This window comes from Protopterus annectens, chromosome 3.part1 (genome assembly GCF_019279795.1).
Source record: "Protopterus annectens isolate FY-2018-M chromosome 3.part1, PAN1.0, whole genome shotgun sequence".
Classification (NCBI taxonomy): Eukaryota; Metazoa; Chordata; order Ceratodontiformes; family Protopteridae; genus Protopterus; species Protopterus annectens.
This window is the reverse complement of record NC_056732.1, coordinates 242,660,764-242,682,237: the sequence shown is the minus strand read 5'-3', so window position 1 is coordinate 242,682,237 and position 21,474 is coordinate 242,660,764. Positions and strand designations below refer to the sequence as shown.

General features: G+C 41.6%; 1 protein-coding gene across 5 annotated transcripts in view; it reads right to left on the bottom strand.

Moving 5' to 3' along the window:
• The window catches only part of PIK3R4 (phosphoinositide-3-kinase regulatory subunit 4), a 1,126,702-nt gene that overhangs the window by 282,394 nt on the left and 822,834 nt on the right, over positions 1-21,474 (bottom strand). For all 5 annotated transcript variants that reach the window (XM_044066738.1, XM_044066737.1, XM_044066739.1 and 2 more), the window contains exon 16: positions 8,142-8,273. In XM_044066738.1, coding sequence (XP_043922673.1) covers positions 8,142-8,273 — 132 coding nt within the window. The remainder of the gene's footprint in view (positions 1-8,141; positions 8,274-21,474) is intronic.

Below are 21,474 nucleotides of genomic sequence, written 5' to 3'. Positions count from 1 at the left end.
AAGGGGGGTTGGCTACCACTGATTAGAGTTATTAGATCTTCAGCCATTCTTATAATTTGTTATTTAGGCATAGAGGCCTGAGCATGTGGTCGGGGCATCAGTTTTTTAGGCATGGTTCCAGATTTAGGCCTAAGTAAAGAAGGAGGCATCGGTTTAATATGCAAGTCCGTACGCCTGAATACACCCTCAGAAGCCGGTGCCTGCACAGCGGCTCCAGACTCATCCAAGGTAAAAACAGTCGCGGATTCCATAGTTGAAGCATCTCGTGGCATGTCGGACTCCGAATGGGTCTCAGTAGAGGCTTGCGAATCAGAAGTAGCAGGTATCAGGGGCTGCGAAAGCGGCTCACTGAGTACCAGTGAACTGGCGACTGGCTTAGGAGAGGCAGCATCAGCAGTTTTGGACCTCGGCGGCTTGTCCCTGTCTTTATCTTTGCATTTTTTCGGAATCTCAATAGTCGGATGGCTAACCGACGACATTTCTGGATAATTAAACCGAGAACTGAAATATTTATTGGTGAAAATATACCGACGACGGATAGTGCGCTGATTAAATAAAGCACAAAACGGACAGCAAGGTACGCTGTGGTCAGGGCCTAGGCAAGGAAATTAGTACAAATGGAAATCTTTATGAGGTATTTGCTTTCCACAAGTAATGCAATTATTAACTTTTACTGACATCAGTAAAGAGCAAGAAAAAGTTTCCCCAATGGGGTACTTAGCTTTATTTGAAGTCTTCGGTTCTGAAACTCAAAAAAAAAGTTGCGTCTTACCATAACGTTCCATCTATATTGTTGATCCTCGTTCAGTCATTACGCATGTGTATCGTTCCGACCTCGGAACCGAGCCTGCCATTTTCCAAGCTCGTGTCAGCTTCAAACTCTCGAGCTAAACTCTTACCCATAATCCCACTCTCCCAGTTACCTCAGATTGAGTTTGCAAGTCAAAAGAAGGTGGAGACTACCTCTGGTCAAATAAACTAAGAGAACCGGATGGTGAGATCCACTAGAAACCACAGGAGGGGGAAGGAGGGATGGTCGTAATGACTGAACGAGGATCAACAATACAAATGGAACGTTATGGTAAGACATAACTTTTTTATCTGATATTGTTAATCCTCGTTCATTCCTTATGCATGGGACAGAGTCCCCTGCTACCTCTATTCCTGGGAGGCTCTCATGGAAGGCCATTCCTAGAACCAAAAGATGCTCTTCCCCTGGAGGCCAAATCAAATTTGTAATGATTGATGAAGGTATGAGGAGTAGCCCAAGTTGCAGCTGCACAGATGTCATGTAAAGAAGCTCTGGCATGTAAGGCAGCTGAAGTTGCTACCGACCTTGTTGAATGAGCTTTCACGGTAGTAGGCAACAAGATGTTACGTTGTGTATAAATGAAGGTCACACAGTCCTTCAACCATCTAGCTAATGTGACCTTAGCAACAGCAGATCCTAATCTAGGTCCAGAAAAGGCCAAAAATAACTGGTCGGATTTACGAAAGGGTTTAGTCCTGTTTAAGCAAAAATGGATTTGCCTGTGGATATCTAGGGTATATAGGCAATACTCTCCGCTGTTTGAATGATTGGGAAAGAAAACTGGCAATTCAATGGCTTGATTATTGGACATTTCAGAGATCACTTTAGGCAGAAAAGATGGATTAGTTCTCAGAGATACTCTATCTCCATGTAAAATGAAGTATGGACTCTTGATACATAAAGCTTGAAGCTCAGAAATATGTCTGGCAGAAGTAATGGCGACCAAAAACAAGGTTTTCCATGACAAATACTTGAGGTCGCAAGAAGAGGCTGGTTCGCAAGGTGACACACTGTTAGAGTTTGCAGAACTAATGATAAATCCCATGATTGAATAGGTTCTCTAAAGGGTGGCTTCAGATGATTCACACTTTTTATGAAGGCCTTGCACAATTTATGGGACATGAGAGAGGAATCTTGGACACCCTCATGAAAATTAGACATTGCAGCCAAATGAACTCTAATGGTAGAGGCTGATAGACCCGACTGAAAAAGGTCGGCCAGATAATCTAGTATTACCGACAGTGGTGCTGAAAAGGGGTCTACTTGTTTATCTTTCAGCCAACAGGTAAATCTTTTCCACTTGCTCAGATAAGTAATTCTACTGGAAGACTTATGGGAAGCAATGAGAATATCACGTACTGGTAAAGAAAGATCATTCTGCCTGGCAATCAGGGGAATTGGAGTAGCCAAGCCGTGAGCTTCAGGCTTTTCAAGTTGGGATGAATCAGGTTCTGTGGATGTGAGATCAACTCCGGTGTTGGATGGAGAATCCATGGTCGATCTAGTAGGTGAGGCCAAAGAAAGGGCAACCAAATCTGTCGAGGCCAATATGGTGCTATGAGGATCACCTTGCACTTCAACCGACGGGCTTTCTTCAGAAACTGGGGAATGAAAGGAAAAGGTGGGAATGCATAAGGAAGACCTGAGGGCCAATCGTGGACTAGAGCGTCCCTGGGTGACTGTCTCGGAGGGGGAATCAGGGCAAAGTAGTTGCTGCATTTGTAGTTGGTCGGGGATGCAAAGAGGTCGCAGCAAGGATGGCCAAGATCTCCGCCGCTATCAAGGGATTCAGGGACCACTAGTGAGGTTGAAGAATGCACCTGCTGAGTCTGTCTGCTATCACGTTGGAACTCCTAGGAATGTGCGTTGCTAGAAGAAAACGGTTGGTAGCCATCGCCCATTGCCATATCCTCATGGTGTCTCAACAAAAGGGGTAAGGTTTGGTTCCACCTTGCTTGTTGATGTACCAGACCACTGCCATGTTGTCTGATTGAATCGCAACTGTCCCAGACGGCAGCAGAGGATGGAATGCTTGCAATGCCAGAAGCACAGCCCTCAGCTCTAGAACATTTATATGCAGATGGGCCTCCAGTTCGGACCAAGTGCCTTGGACTGTCTGTCCCTGACATAGCCCCCCCCCACACCCCATCAGGGAGGCATCCGTGGCCACTGTGGCCTTGGGTTGCTGGGGGGAGAAGGGGTGAGACCACTGTGACGGACTGTGTGTCATCCACCAATTTAGATCCTGTTTGCACCTGTGGGTTACTCGAATCATGGCTGAAAGAGGATGCTGAAAAAGATACCATCGGGTGAGCAGTAGCCATTGTAGAAGCCTCATGTGAAACCTGGCCAGGGGAATAATGGTGATGGAGGCTGCCATGGAACCCAACAGCTGTAGAACCGAGTGAGCCGTGGATTTTTCCCCTTGAAAGGACTGGAATTAGTTGTTGCTTTATCCTTAGAATTCTGTGCTCTGGAATAGCAGCTCTGCAGTTTTTTGTGTCCAAGATAACTCCTATGAATTCTGTCGACTGAGATGGGGTGAGATTGGATTTTTGCCAGTTTATGGTTATGCCTAGCCTTTGAGTAGTGAGGAGAGAGTATGCCAGGGCTTTTTCCAGTAGATGTCTGGTGGGGGTGGAAATGAGCCAGTCGTCTAGGTATGGAAACACCTGGAATCCTTGAAGTCGCAAGTGAGCTGTGACAACTGCCATGCACTTGGTGAACACTCTGGGGGCTGTAGGGAGTCCAAAGGGCAGTACTCTGAACTGGTAGTGACTGGCTCCCGCACGGAAGCGCAGAAATCTTCTTGAAGGCCTGCCCACTTTTATGTGGTAGTACACATCTTGAAGATCTATCGAGCACATCCAATCATCTTTTTCCAAATGTGGGAGGATAGAGCATATTGTGATCATCCGGAATTTTTGTACTCTCACAAACTTGTTCAATACACTGAGATCCAAAATTGGTCTCCATTTCCCGGTTTTCTTTGGCACCAGAAATAGTCTTGAGTAGAATCCGGATCTTATCTGGTCTGGAGGGGCCTATTTGGATGACTCTCTTTCTTAGCAGCTTTACTATCTCTAGTGCTGCTTCTTCCCTTTGACTGGGTGGAACGTCGGGAAGGTGTTTTGAAGGGGCGGGACAAAGATCGAAGGGGATATGGTAACCTCTGGTTATAATCCTTTGTATCCAAGAATCGGTGGTGATGGTTAGCCAGGCAGAAGGGTACAAGGAGAAACGTCCCCCAACCACCTCCAGAGGAAAGGAGTTGGGCCGCTCTTCAGGAGTGCTGTTAGGATTGACCAGGGAAAGAATCCCTGGAACCCTGGTTACATGGACTCCCTCTGCCCCGAAAGGAGCGTCTTCCCTGTGAGTTTCCCCTCTGCCTCTGGGGGAGAACTCCGCCTGTGTGTCACGGAAAGGACCCTGAGATTTCTTGAACCACATCTTCCCACTCTTTTGGTTTCGGGAGAAACCACATTGAGGGGAAGAATAATGGACACCTATGGCAGAAAGGGTCTTACCGTCCTGTTCACATCTGGCCATTGTGCTTTTAACTTTGAGCCCAAACAACAAGGAGGCCTCAATGGGAGAGATAAGAAAGGAAGCCTTAAAGGGTTCCGCGAAATTGCACAAGCGCATCCAGGCGTGTCGTCTCAAGACTGCAGCTGAACCCGCTGCTCTAGCTGCTCCTCCTGATGCGTGAGATATCAGTTGCACAGAGGAGTTAGATATAGATTCAATGGTGGCCAGCTGAGAGGCCACTTTGTCACGGATCTCATCAGACATGGCACCAGCCAACGTTTCAGAGCGCTCAGAAATCAGATCCCTTTGAAGCCTGGTAAAATGTGCCATATAATTCAGGGACCTGATAGTAAAGGTCGCTGAAGCAAAGGTGCACTTCCTTATCCTGTCCAGGGCCAGGGACTCTTTGTTAGGCGGATGGATAGTCTGGCTTTCTTCTTCTGCAGATCCTTTTTTGTTGCGGCTGCCACCACCAAAGCATCCACAGGAAGACCTTTGGACCAATAGGGATCTGAAGCAGGAAGGGACAAAATCTTATCTGGCCTCCGGGGAATAGCTTTGACGGTATCAGGAGCCTTCCAAGCACTCTGCACGATGAGCCGGAGGAGTTAATCGGCAGGTGGAGTAACCCAGGAGGTAGGGGGCCGGGCTCGAAAGGCCTGCAGGAACACAGATTCCTCAGAGGTCGGATTAGAGGACTGCCAGTCACCTCTCTGTTTCAGGATTTCGAGGATATCACCAAAGGATACCTCAGAGGGTGACCGAGGGCATCCTTCCCCTCATCGAATTCTGTGTCTTCAGTGAGGGACTCCTCTGTGGAGTCCATGTGCTTCCTCTTGCATGAACTTTTCCGGTGGACCTCCTCAGCGGGAGAAGCTGGAGAAGACAGTGGAAAAGGGGATTCCTGTGGGAATATGTCCTGAGGCCCTTGCACCCAGTGTCTGCTAGGTGCGACTTGTGAAACCAGTGTACCAGAGTAGGGCAGAGGTATAGACATTCCAGTATCGCCAACAGCAGCGAAGGCCTTCTCCATCAGTTGGAAGACTGGTCCACCTGAAGAGGAGTGCATGTCTAGGACAGGTGTCACCCCTCCCCTAAGTGGCTCAACCTGCTGACCGGGAGTCCCTGGATGGCTGTGGAGCAGCAAAGTATGCGTGTCACAACTGACATCCTGGGTCATAGCACAACTTTCCTGCCACAAAGGCAACTGCGGTTTCTTAGTGAGATCCATAAAGAGGACCGCAGAAGGAGAAGACTGTGCTATATCCATGGACTTCAAAGGGAATGAAGGAGGAGAATAAGAAGGGGTCTTTGGAAACAGGTGGTCACCTCTCAAGGAAGGATAGTTCCTGAGGGGTGGGATACCTCTGGCCAAGAGCACCTGATCCACAAGACACAACACATCATGTTCGGAAAGGCTTCTAGTGGACCTCATGGAGACTGAGGGAGAAACAGGCCTGTCCACAGAAAAGGCAAACTCGGTGCCCATCTCATCTGCCCACACTGAGGACAACGGTGCCAAGATAGACTGAACTACGGTTGTCTGCACCGAAGAAGTCATCGGTGCCGAGGTCATGGTCTGAACCGATACAGGGATCGGTGCCAAAGTGGTTGTAGGTGCCGAAGCTGGAACCGACAAAACTGGAGTCAACAATAAAGGCGTCGATCCGAGGAAGATCTCGGAGCCGATGCGGTCAAGGTCTGTGCTGACTGAATGGTTGGTGCCGATACAGTACTAATAGTCTGAACCAAGGAGCCCCTTGGTGTTGATATAGTGAAGGCTGAGGAGAAGACGGAGCTGAGATCACTAATGGAGCCGAAGGTCTAGGCACCGAAAGTACTGGGGCTGACTGAGTGAGCTCCGGAGCCGAAACTTAAGCCTTTTTAGGTTTTGGTTAGTGGGAGTCCCCAGCCGGGGACGAAGGCAAATATTTAGCCTTAATAGGAACATCCAAGATTTTCTTATGGGTTCTAGAAGGGGTTGAGACCTCCAACCCAAAAATAGCCTCTGAAAAGGGAGATTTAAGAAGTCTCTTCAGTAACAGCTTGTTTTTTCTCTCCAACAAGGTTCTATTCGAAAAGTTCTCACAAATAGTACAGGGTGGGTCAACAGACAAATGGGAAGCTCCCAAACAATAAACACACAAAGAGTGTGTATCAGAAGTAGGAAGTTTGTGTCCACAATCAGAACACCGCTTAAACCCCGGACTACCTTTCTTATCTGCCATGACAGCAAATTAATTAATAGAAAAGGTACCAGCAATGGTACAAGAGAATACCCGAAAGTATGAGAAAAAAAGGGGAAAGGATTACCAACGATGGTAAAGAGAGATACCTCGCGGTAAAAGTAGTAAAAAAAAGATTAGAAAAACCTGAAGAAATTATGCATGCTAAATGCGACAGGGTAAGAGACAATGAAATATAAACTTTTCTGACAGAAAAGTGGCCTGAAATACTATCAAACAACAAATAACTGTACTTAGCTCAAGAGAAGTAGCTTGACACGACCGAATGGCAACACGGCAAACGAAATCTGAGGTAACTGGGAGAGGGGGATTATGGGTAAGAGTTTAGCTCGAGAGTTTGAAGCTGACGCGAGCTTGGAAAATGGCCGTATTGGTTCCGAGGTCGGAACAGATACCCATGCATAAGGAATGAATGAGGATTAACAATATCAGATTGAAAATTTCAGAAGTTGGCCGACTGCCACTTATGAACTGCTTCTGCTTTGGGCACCGCACGGCAAGAAAGACTGATGTAATGGCGTCGGCTGCATGTTTTATACCCCTGATGATCTGATTTCATGGAAGGGACAGCAACCGACGCAGGACCAAAGATTTTGTTAATCAGGCCGACTGTGGGCTACCTGCAAGCAGATAACCCAAATGTAATGACTGCAACAGTGAAACACGAAGAACATCTAACATTTGCAGAAAAGGTATATGGCAGACAGAAGAGGGTATTCCACAAATGTTATTTAATCCCTCGTGGGATTAAAAAAGGGGCAGGAAGTGTGTTGTGCTGGTGGTTTCAGGGATGCGCCATATGGTGTGGGTGTGCCATGTAGTGAGAGAAATATAGAGGAAAGTGTGGAGAATGAGGAATACAGAAATGTGTACATGTTGGACAATACAGAGTATGCGTACTATGACAAAATAGTAAGAGGCAGGCAGGTTGAGTGAGTGACTGCAATGACGATGGTGGAATAAATATGGAAATGAATGATGGTAACCTAAAAGGGATAGGAAGCATAGATCATGCCAGAGGTGTAGAAGGATAATTACTAGATACAGTAAAGCATATAGAAAAGGCATGTAGTGGATCTGAAAAACACAGGCAAGATAACCCTGAAAGGTTTAAGACATTCAATGCAGGAATCAAGACAGAAAGGAAGAGGTAAAACAGACTATGGGGATGGAATATAATGAAGGTGAAGTTGGACAGATAAATGTGTAAAGTTATTAAAATTTGTGAAAAAATCTAATATAAAGAATTTCTGAAGAAAAGTATGTCTTAAGAGATATCCTAAAAACGGCTTCTGGGATAAAGTTTAGCCAGAGATATAACAGTGAATTTCACAGAATGGGAGTATGGCAGGTGAATGAATGTTTGTCATAGTCTCCAAAAATAATTTGGGAACCATTAACACACCCTTACACTAAACTTAAACTACACATTTTCACTCACACATTAATCCTAAAAGCACATCAAAAACAAGAAAGGAATTTTCCAAGTCAGAGAATCTGAACTTGTGAGATCAACACTTAACACTTGCATATTAACAAGTAGGTATATATAGTACCTGCAATGACCCAGGAGTGATATAGAGGGTGCATCAATAGCTGCCGAATACGAGCTCTGGCAGGATGTGAATGACTGGAGATTGGTAACTGAAACCTCATGTCCCAGCATGCCATTGTCCCATTGCTAGTACCTAGTGAAACAATCAGAAACATGTTACAAAACAGTGCAAATTACAAATTATAAGAAATGAGACTACAGTGAGACCTCGACTGGCAGCTGAAAACGTTTATAGTGAACATTAGTTAAAATATACAGTTGTTAGCTACAAGACATCAGACAAAGGCTTACCTGTAGTCAAAATGTGTTGTTGTATGCCCACTAACTTTTGGTGCTGCAGTGCAGGGTGAGGTTAATTTTACAATATACAGTGGATATAAAAAGTTTATACACCCCTGTTAAAATGCCAGGTTTTTGTGATATTAAAAAAATGAGACCACAATAAATCATTTCAAAACTTTTCCCACATTTAATGTGGCCTATAACCTGTACAATTCAATTGAAAAACAAACAAATCTGTTAGAGGAAAAATATAAAAAAAAAAAACGTACAATAAGCTGGTTGCATAAGTGTGCACACCCGTAAACTAATACTTTGTTGAAGCATGTAGTGTAAAGTTTGTACAATGCCTTATTACTGAGCAACTCTTTTAATGCGTCCTTTGTTTTTACTGCCTAAGGGATGGCGAAACAGGGGCTTGTATTTCTTTAGTTCTTTCACTGGGCTCCCCAGTCACTAGTTCTGTTGTAACTTGGGCTACAGATATTTACAACACTAAAGTGCTTTTTTCATGCTTCTGCTACTGCAATATGCAAGTCACACCTGTTTGGAAGGATGTGACATGCTGTCATTCTCCTTTACTCATGCACATGCTCAGCTGTAATAATGAGGACAGCATATACCATGGCAGGGACATGCATGCTATTTAAGTTCACAGTGGAACATTCAAAAAGTGGCATTGCTTGTTCTATCTTGCTTCAGCGAGGGCAACAAACTTGCTGTTTTGAAAGCAGACGCCTATGATCAATGTCGTAAATTATGTTTGCTGACCACATGTATGTTTTATAAACTAGGTTGCTATTAACAAGAATGACTCTCCATGCTCGGAATTTGATACATACTTTAGCTGCTTGGGACAGGTCACAATGAATGAAGAGACTAGGAAATGAATATATAAATCTGAAGTTTTCAGTGGATATATTTGCCTATAATTGTAACTAAATTAAAGCTGTTGTTGTGTTTCATTCTCTTTTAAGTAAACCAAAAAGAAAAAGAAATGAAAACAGGACATTCTTTAAGAAAATCTTGTATTACTTTCTACTTGCTTATGTAGTGTTCTGACAGACTCTCCCCTCAACATAAAAACAAAAAGGACAACAACAGCCCTCAGCCAAAGTGCTGTTCCAATAAACTGATGCACTAAAGTGGTTAAATAGCAACATCTGGTGTCCAGATTGTGTTTGGCTGTTATCCTTGCTATCTAGGAATACTGGAAAGCGATTCAAATAATGTGTTTAGAGCGGTTAGCTATTTGTACAGCTGTACTGGTAGTCTACACTCCGGTGACATTAGCTGCTGTACACATTAGCTGCCATGAAACAGAAACTGCAAGGCACAGCATTATCGTGGCTTCTGTGCCAAATACTTTACAATATAGTGATAGCCTTACTTTGCCAGTTTGAAACTTGGGTATAAAGCATCAAATCAAAGATGAACTGCAGATAAATGCATGCATGCTCAGCTACTGATTGTTTTCTGATGGAGTGTGGGTTGGGGCCTTGGTATACTTCTCTACCTACCCGCAAACTCTGCCCATCCTTGGCACCTCTACTTATACAGTTGTTGGCTCAGCACTAATTAATATTTAAAGCTAAATGGCATTACCTAATATTAGCAATCTAAAAATAGTGTGGATTCAACAAAATCTGCTATATTTGTTTCCCTTTTAAGCAATTCCAGCAATATTGACATAGGGAAGAATCCTCACACACAAGTTATAGAATGCACTAATTATATTCTTTTTCACTGTACAAGCTAACAAGTACCCAGAACCTATATTAAGACCCTACTTTAATTACCATGTCCATCGTTGCTTCCTTGCATTATTTACATGCAATATCACTTTTAACAGCCAATATATCACAACCCCTTATAGCCACTTACATTCTGACTACAAACCTCTGAGAGTGGTAATATTCCCTCATACAAAATCAAGTTTTAGACTTGACTTAATATCCATATGCCTCTTAAAACAGACAACAATTTTCCATGGTGTAATCTATCCTTTTTTTCACTACTATACATCCATATTTACTGGTGCAACCAGGGTATGATGATTACAGGGAAACAGCTTTATTGTAGAGCTAGTACCTTATGTAACATGGACCCCACAACATATTTTATTACAAAAAAATGCTCTAATCCAGGATCAAATGAAGCCAATCATTTTTTTTCAGAAAAGCAAAGAGAACAAAATCAACAACAAATGTTTTTTATTTGAATCTGGGCTGAAGACCATCAGCCAGACATTAATGCCATTCTGCAGCTACATAATCATGGCTTAAAGATTTCTGTAACTCACTACTACTGTTCTTTTATAATAGGCCTGGTTTATGTCCTGGGGATAGTATTCCTTTCTTTGTTATAAAGATCTGCAGTAATAAAGACACTTGTACAGATAAAAGTAATACAGCTAATACATTTGATCCAAAGTGGCTGCTTACAAAAATCATAAACAAAGCATACAGAATTATAAAGCAAAACTGTGAATTTGTTCTCTTTCTTCAATACCCTCCCTTTGAGGACCCAATCAAAAAACAATACATTAGCGTCACCAAAGGCAATTTTCTTTTACTGTTTGATTATTTTTAACATTTACTAACCAGGCAAGTAGGTTGGCCCACATACCTTTTTCAGCCAAAATCTGGCTACAGGAGTAAATACATAATGGCCAAGACCAGAACGCCAAAGTTTCAGCATTCCAAAATACTGCAGTGGTCTTTAAAAAAAATAAATAAATAAACAAAACACACATTTATGCAGGGAGGGCAAGCCCCCCTGCACCCCCCACCCCCCTACTTAAATATACCAACTCCGAGATCGCGCTACAGTGGAGGAAAGAGAAATATCCCATTCCACGCCACATGCGGAAGCGCAGAATGGGAGATTTGCCATGTCCCCACCATAGTGCAATCATGGGGACAGTATATGTAAGTGAGGGGGCTACAGGGGGGCTTGCCCCCCTGCAGAAACAGTAGTTTTATTTGTTTTATTATTTTGTTTAATGTAGCTTCAGTATTTCGAAATACTGAAACTTCTGCGTTCTGGTTTCTGCCATTAGAACTTCAGTGTTTCAGTAGTTTGAGATACTGAAGTGAAACCATATATACACATACATGCATATATATCGACAAATTAGTGTAGTCAATCAACTAGCATGTTATGTTTCTGAGGCAGGAATCTGATATATCAGAAGAAAAAACAAGCAGACATGGGAAAAACTTGTGAACGCCAAACAGACAGAGCTCAGAAGTCAGGACTTAACTCCAGAATATTTATCATTGAGGCACAGACCTTGACTGTAATTGGTTTAATCAAAAGTCAAGTGCAGAGAATTCTAGCTCTGAATAATCCATCACAAACTTCCCTTGCACACAAAGGACCAGACCCTATAAAAAGCAAAATGTGCTAGATATTTTGTAATAAATACTTCTCACGGATGATTTATACTGTATTTATTTACTGTGTACTAAACTACACTGTTATACTGCAATTGCCTGTTACACTCTGCCTGTAAAATCAAAATGTATTGCTGTTTTCACTATATAGCAATCTTTTTGTTTTTTTCCACTGTTTGTTAAGAATTTACTGGTATTATTTCACTGTTTTAAATCAGTTTTGCTGCCAAGCAGTACTTAATTAACTGACCTGTTAACTGCTTAAAGCACTCTTTAGAGCCTCCTGGCTGATTTTCTGCTGTTTTAAACTTCTTTCCACTGTCTCACTGCTATTTCTCTGCTGTGTTAAACATCCTCTAATGTTTCCCACTGAAGATAGGGTAGCTAGTAACTGCAGTATAGTCCAGATCCAGGCCTGTTGCTTCTGGAACTGGTTGTACTGGTTTGTTTGTACCGAGCATGTTTCCCAGGCCATCTTGGATTGGAAGGGGCCTATGTGTTGACTGGGACATGACTAGTAAAGGGAGGCCAGCCGAGGGCTTGGAATAAGCATCTTCATTGGTCAGTTTTAGCTTCTAGTATTTAGGCCCTACATCTGAGCAGGTTTCTGCTCGTTTGCCCATTGCACAGCACTGCTCACTGCCACACAATTGTGCGCCAAAGCTAGATAGTTAAATTCAACAAATTTTCCCTTAAAACCCAGGCAGAAATATCCATTCACTGAGCTCCTCCGTAATCGTTTCTGAAAAAGCCATCCCTAGTGACAACAGTCTTCAATCTAGCATTATGGGCAGTTGGACTACCCTTGTTTCTCCTGCCAACCTTGCTGACTTGGGTCTCTTGAGGCACTGTAGCAACTGCCTCATGCACACAGACAACCCTCTACAAATAACTCACTCTAGTTTAGAGTGTGAGAGATGTATATACACCACGAATCCTGAATCCATGCTCTCTCTCACTCAAAATAGTAACATGAAGAAGATCGTCAACTCATCCACAACTACACATTCATACAGTACCACTACTCATACACATTCCATTACTCAAACATACAGTACGGATCGAACACCTAAATCCATGTACGTTGAGATTCTCTCGAAAAACTTAATGAAACACCAGGGACCTGCAAAGCACAAATCTGCTACAGCTAACACAGTCCCCACAGCACCCATGACACATACCAACACCAATGTCTCACCCACCAAGCCTGTAAGGCGTAACACTCAAAACACAAGTTTTCTTGTCACTGGAGACTCAATTCTGAGACACATGGATGTCCAATTCACCAGGCTGGACAAGGAGAAAGTCACGGTCAGCTGCCAATCTGGTGCCAGGATTTGCTAAATCATGCATGCACTCAGGTCTCTCAGCAATAAGTACCGTTATGACTCTGTCACAGTTCATGTTGGTGTGAATGACCAGAGATGTACCTCACTCAACTAAATGGAGAGAGACATGGTCGAGCTCTCTGAGTATGTGTCCCAGGCAGGTATGCCCCTAGAGTTCCGCAGCATACTAGCCTCACCTAGAATGATGCCACAGTATAAACAAAAAATGATTGATTTCAATAAATGGCTTAGTTTTTAGTGTTATTCCAAGGGGATCCTGTTCCTGTCTGCCTGGGAAGCCACAGTCGACAAACCTTGCCGCTTTGCCACAGACGATTTGCACCTAGCACCCCTAGGCTTTTGGCTGCTGGCAAAGGCTCTTGCCTCTCCCATAGTGCCTTTTTCAGGCAAGTTCTCAAAAACAACATTACCAAAGTGAAATTAACCAATCAAAACAAAATAAGGGTCATGCTGCTAAATGCTAGAAGCTTAAACCAAAAATTGCACTCTCTGGAAGCACTTCTATCATTAGAAGATGTATATATCTGTGCAGTCGCAGAAACCTAGTTTAAGACCTTGGACAGTACCTCAACCCTTCAAGATTACAATGCTTTCCACACCTTTTGACCACAAAACGAATGTGTGAAAAACAAAGGAGGCTGTGTTTCAATCTATACTAAAGATAAATTCACCTCTCATCTAGTTAGACTGGACAACTCCATGGAGTTACTCCAGGTCCAGGTTATGGCGGGTAAGACCTCCCTTTAAGTCCTAACCCATTACAGACCCCCTTCCATGGGTCACGACACCACAAAGCCTACTTGACCAAACTGAAGGCAATCCAAATTTTACCGAACACACTGGTTATGGGGGATTTCAATTATCCCACCATCAACTGAGAAACTTACTCTAGCCCAAAGTCACTAGCACAAAAGTTCCTTGACTTTGTGAATTCAAATGCCCTGGAGCAAACTGTCCATACTCTGACAAGAGGAACAAACATTCTAGATCTGGTCCCCACTGACAAGTCAAACAGTTGCACCTCTGCAACTACTGGAACCTCATTAGTTAAAACTGACCACAAATCAGTCACCTTTGAACTGACACAAACATCAGAACTCACGAAGGGTGACATTAGACTAAAAAACTTCACAGTGGCAAACTAAACTCTCCTAGGTGAAGGTATAAATGCATTCCAAGCCCCACCCCAAGCAGAAAGTGGTAACTACACTGAAGCTTACACTAATGCCCTGTACAATCACTTGCATACGTGTATAAACTCTGCTGTACCAGACAGAACCAAAGCCAGAGCCCCAAGTAAAATCGAGTTGCCATGGTGGACTTCCACATTCAACAAACTCTACAATAAACTAAAAAGTTGCTGTCTAAGAAAACAAAGACAAGGACCCAACAATGGAAAAGCACCCTCCTCAGCCTTAGCAGGCAAATAAGGCAACATGTCAAATCCTCCAAGAGCTCCTGTGAGAGAAACCTAGCAGGTACTGCCAAGGATAACCATAAGGCCTTTTACCGCTATGTACATAACCTAAAGGGTGGGACCCAAGCATGTGCAGAACTGGTGATCAATGGTATTATACAATCTGACCCACAGAGATAGCACACCTGATACTGGATAGGTTTGGTGAAAATTTCACTCCTTTATCCCCTTCTAACTTATAACAAACCCTCCCCATCTTACATATCTGAAGAACAGGTCCTCAAAGCCCTGTCCAAGGCAAAGAACATGGCCTCTATGGGACCAGATGACATCCCAGGCTGTCTTCTAAACAGGCTAAAATGTGAACTAGCATCACCATTAAGTACCCTTTTCAATCACAGCCTAACCACAGGCTTAGGCTTACCATTCGTCCAGTTTTCCCTGGACATGTCCTCTTTTTGTACTCCTGTCCAGGCGTCCGGGAGTTTTTTCAAAACTTCCGCGATTTGTCCGGGTTTTACAATCCCGACTTAGAATTGAAATCCACGCATGCGCGGAAGGTAGAAGAGCTTGCGAGATTTGCAAGAGCAGCGAGACTATGTTTGCGCGGGGAGCAGGACTAGTATGTGTCAAGGAGGGACCGACTGAGAGGGAGGACCCACTACAGCCACACAGGTCATCGGCGACTGGAGTCGGACTCAGAGTGAGACTCTCACTGTGAGAGAGAAGAAGGTCCGGTCGAGAGATGGCACAAATAAAGGTATGTGTGAACATGTATAATGTTTTTCACTGTTTTGTTTTCCACAAACATACTATATGTGGCAATGATGTACTGAGGAGCATACCAGCTTCCTAGGCCCATTTTCAGAAGCAGTGTGAGTGTAATTATAACCCTGTGGACCTAAGGCCTCTATGTGGTTGTGCTTCACCTATGATTCATTTCTAGATTTGCGCTGATCAGCAGGTGGATACCCTTTTGTGTTAGTCTAAATTAGCCTTAGCTTCTGTTATACCCTTTAGGACTGGTTCTTCCATGCTACTTCTGCAAGTCAGAATGTTCACTTCCTGAAACAGGATACTGAGGTGTTTAGAGAGTTTTCCCCCTTTTTTATTTTCTACTAGGACTATCTTCAACAGGGAAAATTCCCAAAGCATGTCTATATTCCACATATGACATAGATGTGGTTTAGGCTGTTTCTTTCATTTAGAAAACTGTTATTTTGAATATGCAGACAGCATGTAGGACAGAGTACAGTCATTTTTTTCAACTTCCTCGTCTGTTGATCTTTCTTTCAGTGATTCTACATAAATAATACAGGATTGTAATGGATGGAGTTTTGATTCAATCATTTTTTTTTCTGAAAGAAGATTGCTAAACGCCTAACACTTGTATTATCCTGGCTCTTTCACAAAAATAATAATGAAATTCCATATAACTGCAACATTTATTACCTCCCAATATTAACCCCTGCCTTTAAATAACCTGCAGACAGTGTCTGTCTTCCAGCTGTACATTTTGGGATTTTTGGCCTAGCCAAAGAGAAAGATTTTTAGATACAAGTTTTCATTAAAATGAGTAAGTCAAGAAGGCACACATCATCAGCGTCATTAATACTGTTACTAGTGTTAGTGTATACTAATCTGACTCATTAAAGAATAGTCCTCTGTTAGACTGTTTTTGCCCACTTCTTGTCCTAAGTTAAGTCTTCCACATAAAACTGTAGAAATATTGCATGAATTCATTTGAAGCATGTCGCCCTTTACAAAATGTCGAATGTCATGGTTGTGAGCATCTTAATAATAACACAACAAATAACAATAGGAACATGCATTGCACAAATTATCTTTGGGAAGCAATGTTCACTACTGTCTCTAAATTTGCTCACATAGTAGCACTATCTTAACATGATCAGAGGAACCTCTTTTTGGATTAACTCTTAAATAAACTATGCAGAAAAAATAAATAGACAAAGTTGTTAAAGAAGAAACATTCTTTGCCAAGGCATGCTGAAAAAATGGAGAGAAGAAAACTGCAGTTGTGAAACATTTCTTAAACTATATTAATAACTACAGATTAGTGATCCTTTAAAGAAATAATTATCCGCCTACCTGTAAATGAGGAATTATATAAACCAGTTCTAGAAAGAGAGTAGACGGCTGGAGAGATATAATAATGAAAATGTGTGCTGATTTGAAATATGTATGGGATTTTTAAAGGGACATGACATAAAAACATTATGGCAAACAATTGTTGAGGCTGGAAAAACAAATACTTATGAACTTGCATGATAAACATGGCATTTGGATGCAAGTTCTCTTACAGCATGTCTTGGAAGGAAAGGGAGATGAAAGGTATGGATAACCTGCCTTAAACGCTTCCATTAGATGATTTTCCATTGAAACATGAGTGGGAAAGCATAAACGTGAAGTGCGAAGAATGAACTTTTCCATTGCTTAGATGTCTTGCTTCTTTAATGGAACAGTTTAGAAACATTACCACTTTATTAAATTACTTCAGAGACTGTCAGCAGTGACAAAGAAAGCTGCAAGTCCAGAGTGGCACTTAGTTATTAGCATCATTTTTCACATTGTACAAATCTGTAACAGAATGCAAAGAATGACCAAGGCGATTGTAGATGAATACAGTAAGTACTGTCATCCCTTTAGAACATGTCATAGAGTGGAAAGGTGCTGGTGAGAGGTGTGGTCTTTCCTAGTTAGAAATCAAAACTCTGTTTTGCGCTTCGGAAGGAACAGATTGGTGGCATTAGAAATGGAATGTGAAGAAGACCTTCAGTTGTGAAACTTGAATCAAGAAAGTGGTAGGAGTTGTGGGATGAAATCAAACTGGAAATAGGATACATTCTAAATAAAGTGGTGTTAATACGCTGAGTCTACACATTTCCATTTTTGTAATCAATGTTTTTAACCCCCACCCCCATTTTTCCCTGCTCAGCTCAGTGTGCCAAAGGAATTCAGTGACAGCAAAACTTGACACTGTTCTCTGCTTAGCTTATTCAGCCAAGAAAATCAATGTCTTTCTTATTGTAGTTGGCACCCCTGATTATGACCATGGATAGTTAAGCGTGGAGTGGAGGTAACTTTAAACATGTGTGTATGTATTTCGAAAGACGTGGTTTTTTTTTTCCTTGCTTCATGCTCACAAGCCTCAGTAGCTCCCCTTCCTTAGTTTTGCTAGTCTATCTCCATTTTTTTTGAAAAAGCAAGAGTTTGGCAGTTGGATAGACCTCCATTATGCACTTTTTGGAATAAAAAAAAATCTCTTTCTTTCAATGAAATCACTGCATTGCTGTCCCATACATTTAAGTGAAATGAATGCTAGTTGTTCTACTAAATACTCTTGAGTTTTGCTCCATATACTTGTTGCTTTTTTAAATTGCAAAATTAGCAGGCCCTCCAAAAATATACTACAGAGTTTTTAATGTTTAAACCAGATTTTCATAGTCTTACAAAAGTCATGTAAACATGCAGATTGTAATGTTACAGGGTTCCAAATTTGATTCATGCATTTAACTTTGTTTTTAGGAATGTGGCAGGCCTTGCGCTGGAATCTTAATTAGGGTTTCTGTTTACTAATACCATTTGATAGAAGGCTGTATTCCCCGAACATAAATTCACACCATGCAGTATTCATCTGTGTTTAAATGGCAAGTTATAACTGGGATATTTCTGTGCTATTGTCCCTCATCTGCTGTTGAGATGTGCACCTTGAAATCTTACCTCATGCTCATCTCTTAAACTTGCATGTATGAACCTTAAGAAAAATGCACAGAAATACTGCTTACTTTCAGAATGTGTGATCTTCACAGTAACAATATTTTATGAATGCAAGTTAAACTGGGGTATAAGTGGTTATTACACATTTATAAACTTTGTCTTTTAATTTAAATGATGTAACACATCATTGTACATATTCTGTCAGTGCCGTTTTCTTAAGGGCAGAGCAATGAGAAATGTATTTTTTTTTACAAAACTTATAAGATTTATATTTCTTTACTTAGTGGCAGGTTGCACTAAATGTGGAATGTAGATCAGCTGGTGTCAACACTGTCCATCTTACTGGCCTCTTTGCAATATCTTTTCCAAAATAAAGCTCTCTGTTGTCACAAGTTAATTATCCTAACCATCAAATTACCTTTCTAGACCCAAAAATTCTAAAGGAACTCATTTAGTGACTGGTCTGCATAAATCACTTCATTTTATTCTCCTATTATGGTTCTGCTTTTTTGTGGAGAAAGGAAGTGCAACAGATTAAAGGAGTCAAAAAAATTAACTATTTGACCTTGTTTTGCAGAGGTAGATTGCAGACTTGTGACAGGGTAGTACGTGCTTTGCATTTCATGCACTCAAATTTCTTCTAAGAGGTTGAGAGGTATGCAAAGAAATACAAATGGCAAACTGTTTAGCTTAAACTAATTTTTACCATGATAACATTTATTAGCTTATTTGTAACAAAGGACAGGATTACAGTATTTTCAGAAGCTCACTACATTTGTTATAGACTTGCAATCATCTTTGCAGGCTTTAGCTGTAAGGGTAAACTAAACAGAATGCCAATCTATCACTTGTGGTCCATAACTTGTGCAGTAATCCTTTAAGCTTGAGATTGTTTCTTGTTTGCTTTTCATTTTTTTTACTTTGATCATGTTTTTTCCATGAATAAAGTAGTTGTTGTCAGGCAGCAGGTCTTTTTTGGATAAGAAACTTTTTTCCAAGTGGGATAACATGTAGCTATTTTTCATAATAAGTTAAAATGGTGGATTGACAGTTTTTTGTTGGCATCTGATTATCGTTTTGGATAATTTGATACAGCCGCAGTAGCCGCACAAGTACATTGTTGTTATAATTCGTGGTTATTTTTGTACCTGTCTGTCACTAATTTCGGAGGTAGTGTAGCACAGCACATTGTCTCAACTTCACAGAATTTCTTAGAATGTCCATTTTTTTCTCATTTGTGGTTTGTTCCTCATAAAGTTTCTTCTTTTCTGGCAAAACTTTGAGGATTGAAGTCCCTAAATAATGCCAGATACTTGTTATATGCTTCATCTCCTTCAGAACTTTTATGCTAATAGAAAATTGCTAGAATGACATGTTTTGTAAGTTTACACAAGCATTATTTAATATTTGACCTGATTTTTGAGCCTTTGTCTCCCCTTTCTTTTTTTCTGTTATCATTAGTGAAAGTGAATCGCATAGTCAGCTTGAAGACTTGAAATTTAACAAAGTTTAGCTCATGAAAATGCCAAAACGTTGTTGTTGATTTACGGACGCAATGAAGGCCAAGTACCCGTGTTTTCGTGCAGGCAGATATGAATGGGAAGCAGAATGCATGACATGTGGTGGCGGAACTTTCATTTCTGTTGCAAATAAGGGTGCACTTGATTTGAATGCACACATAAGTACCCCAAAGCATGTTAAAAATGTTCGAGGAGAAAGTTCATCCTCAAAAATCACCAATTTTTTTGTAACACCTGGTTCGAAAATTGATGAATCCGTGTCAGCGGGCTGAAGGAACTCTGTTGTTTCATGCCATTAAGCATTATCACAGTTATAGGTCGATGGACTGCAGTTGTGGCATGTTGAAAACAATATTACCTGACTCTGACATTGCACGAAGAGTTTTGTGTGCCCGGACTAAAACAGAAGCAATTGTCAACTCTGTCCTGGCTCCACATTCTGTCGACTTAATGGAGAAAGCACTTAAACATATACGTTACTGTGGAGTCGCAACGGATGGTAGCAATCATGGTTCTCTGAAGTTATTTCCGATACTCTTGCAGTATTTTGACTGGAAAAAAGGTGGCATACAGTCGAAACTTGTTGATGTTCACAGCACCCCTAATGAAACTGCAGATGCAATTTCCAGATGAATTAAGGACACTTTAGACAAGCACCCCTTATTTCAGAAATGTATTGCCTTCGCGGGAGATTACTGCAATACTAATTTTGGCGGTGTCAGGCGTGGAGCTGATGGCTGTAACGTCTTTGCTAATTTGAAGAGGATGAAAAAGAGTGGAACATTAATTGGAGTTGGCTGTCCAGCACATGTACTAAACAACTACGTGCAGCATGGCACTGACACACTTAATGTTGACATTGAGTCGATACTTCTCAAAATTTACAACTATTTTTCAATTTATACCATTCGAACTGAACAACTGAAAGACTATTGTGAATTTGTTGAGGTGGAATATCGTCAGCTGCTTTACCACAGCAAAACTAGATGGTTGTCATTATTTCCAGGCATTCAGAGGCTGTTGCAGATGTTTCCCGCTTTAAAGCCTTTTTTCTTGTCTCAAAAAAATCCGCCTATTCTAATACGAAAGTTCTTTGAAAATGATATGAGTGAAGTTTACCTTTGGCACATGCATTCACTGATAAGTGTATTTCATTCGCACAATGAAGAAATTGAATGTGAAAACAACTCGTTGCTGGAGGTTATACACTGCCTGAAATCTGTTCAAAATGTTCTCACATGTCGTGCGCAAGAGGGGTTCATGTCAATTAAGGTGAAAGAACTGTTAACGAAGTTGCGTAAAGATGGACTAGAAGACTGTTGTGATGCTTTCTGTACACAAGTGGCCACAATGTACAGAACATGTCTAGAGTATCTGGAAATGTGGACAGAACCAGTGGAGGAGTTCAGTAGATTTGCATGGATGACATTAATTGAAATTCCAAGTTGGAATGAAGTTGAACAAACTGTGTTATATCTCAGAGAAAAGGGCGTGCGTGTTGACTATTCCAAATGTTTTGATCAGTTTTGCAATTTGAAGAAATTTGTTGAGGCTAATCGTAATGAGGAAGACTTCAAAGAGATTCTGATTCATGAAAGATGGGTGAAATACTTCAACAGTTGCAAGAACGAGG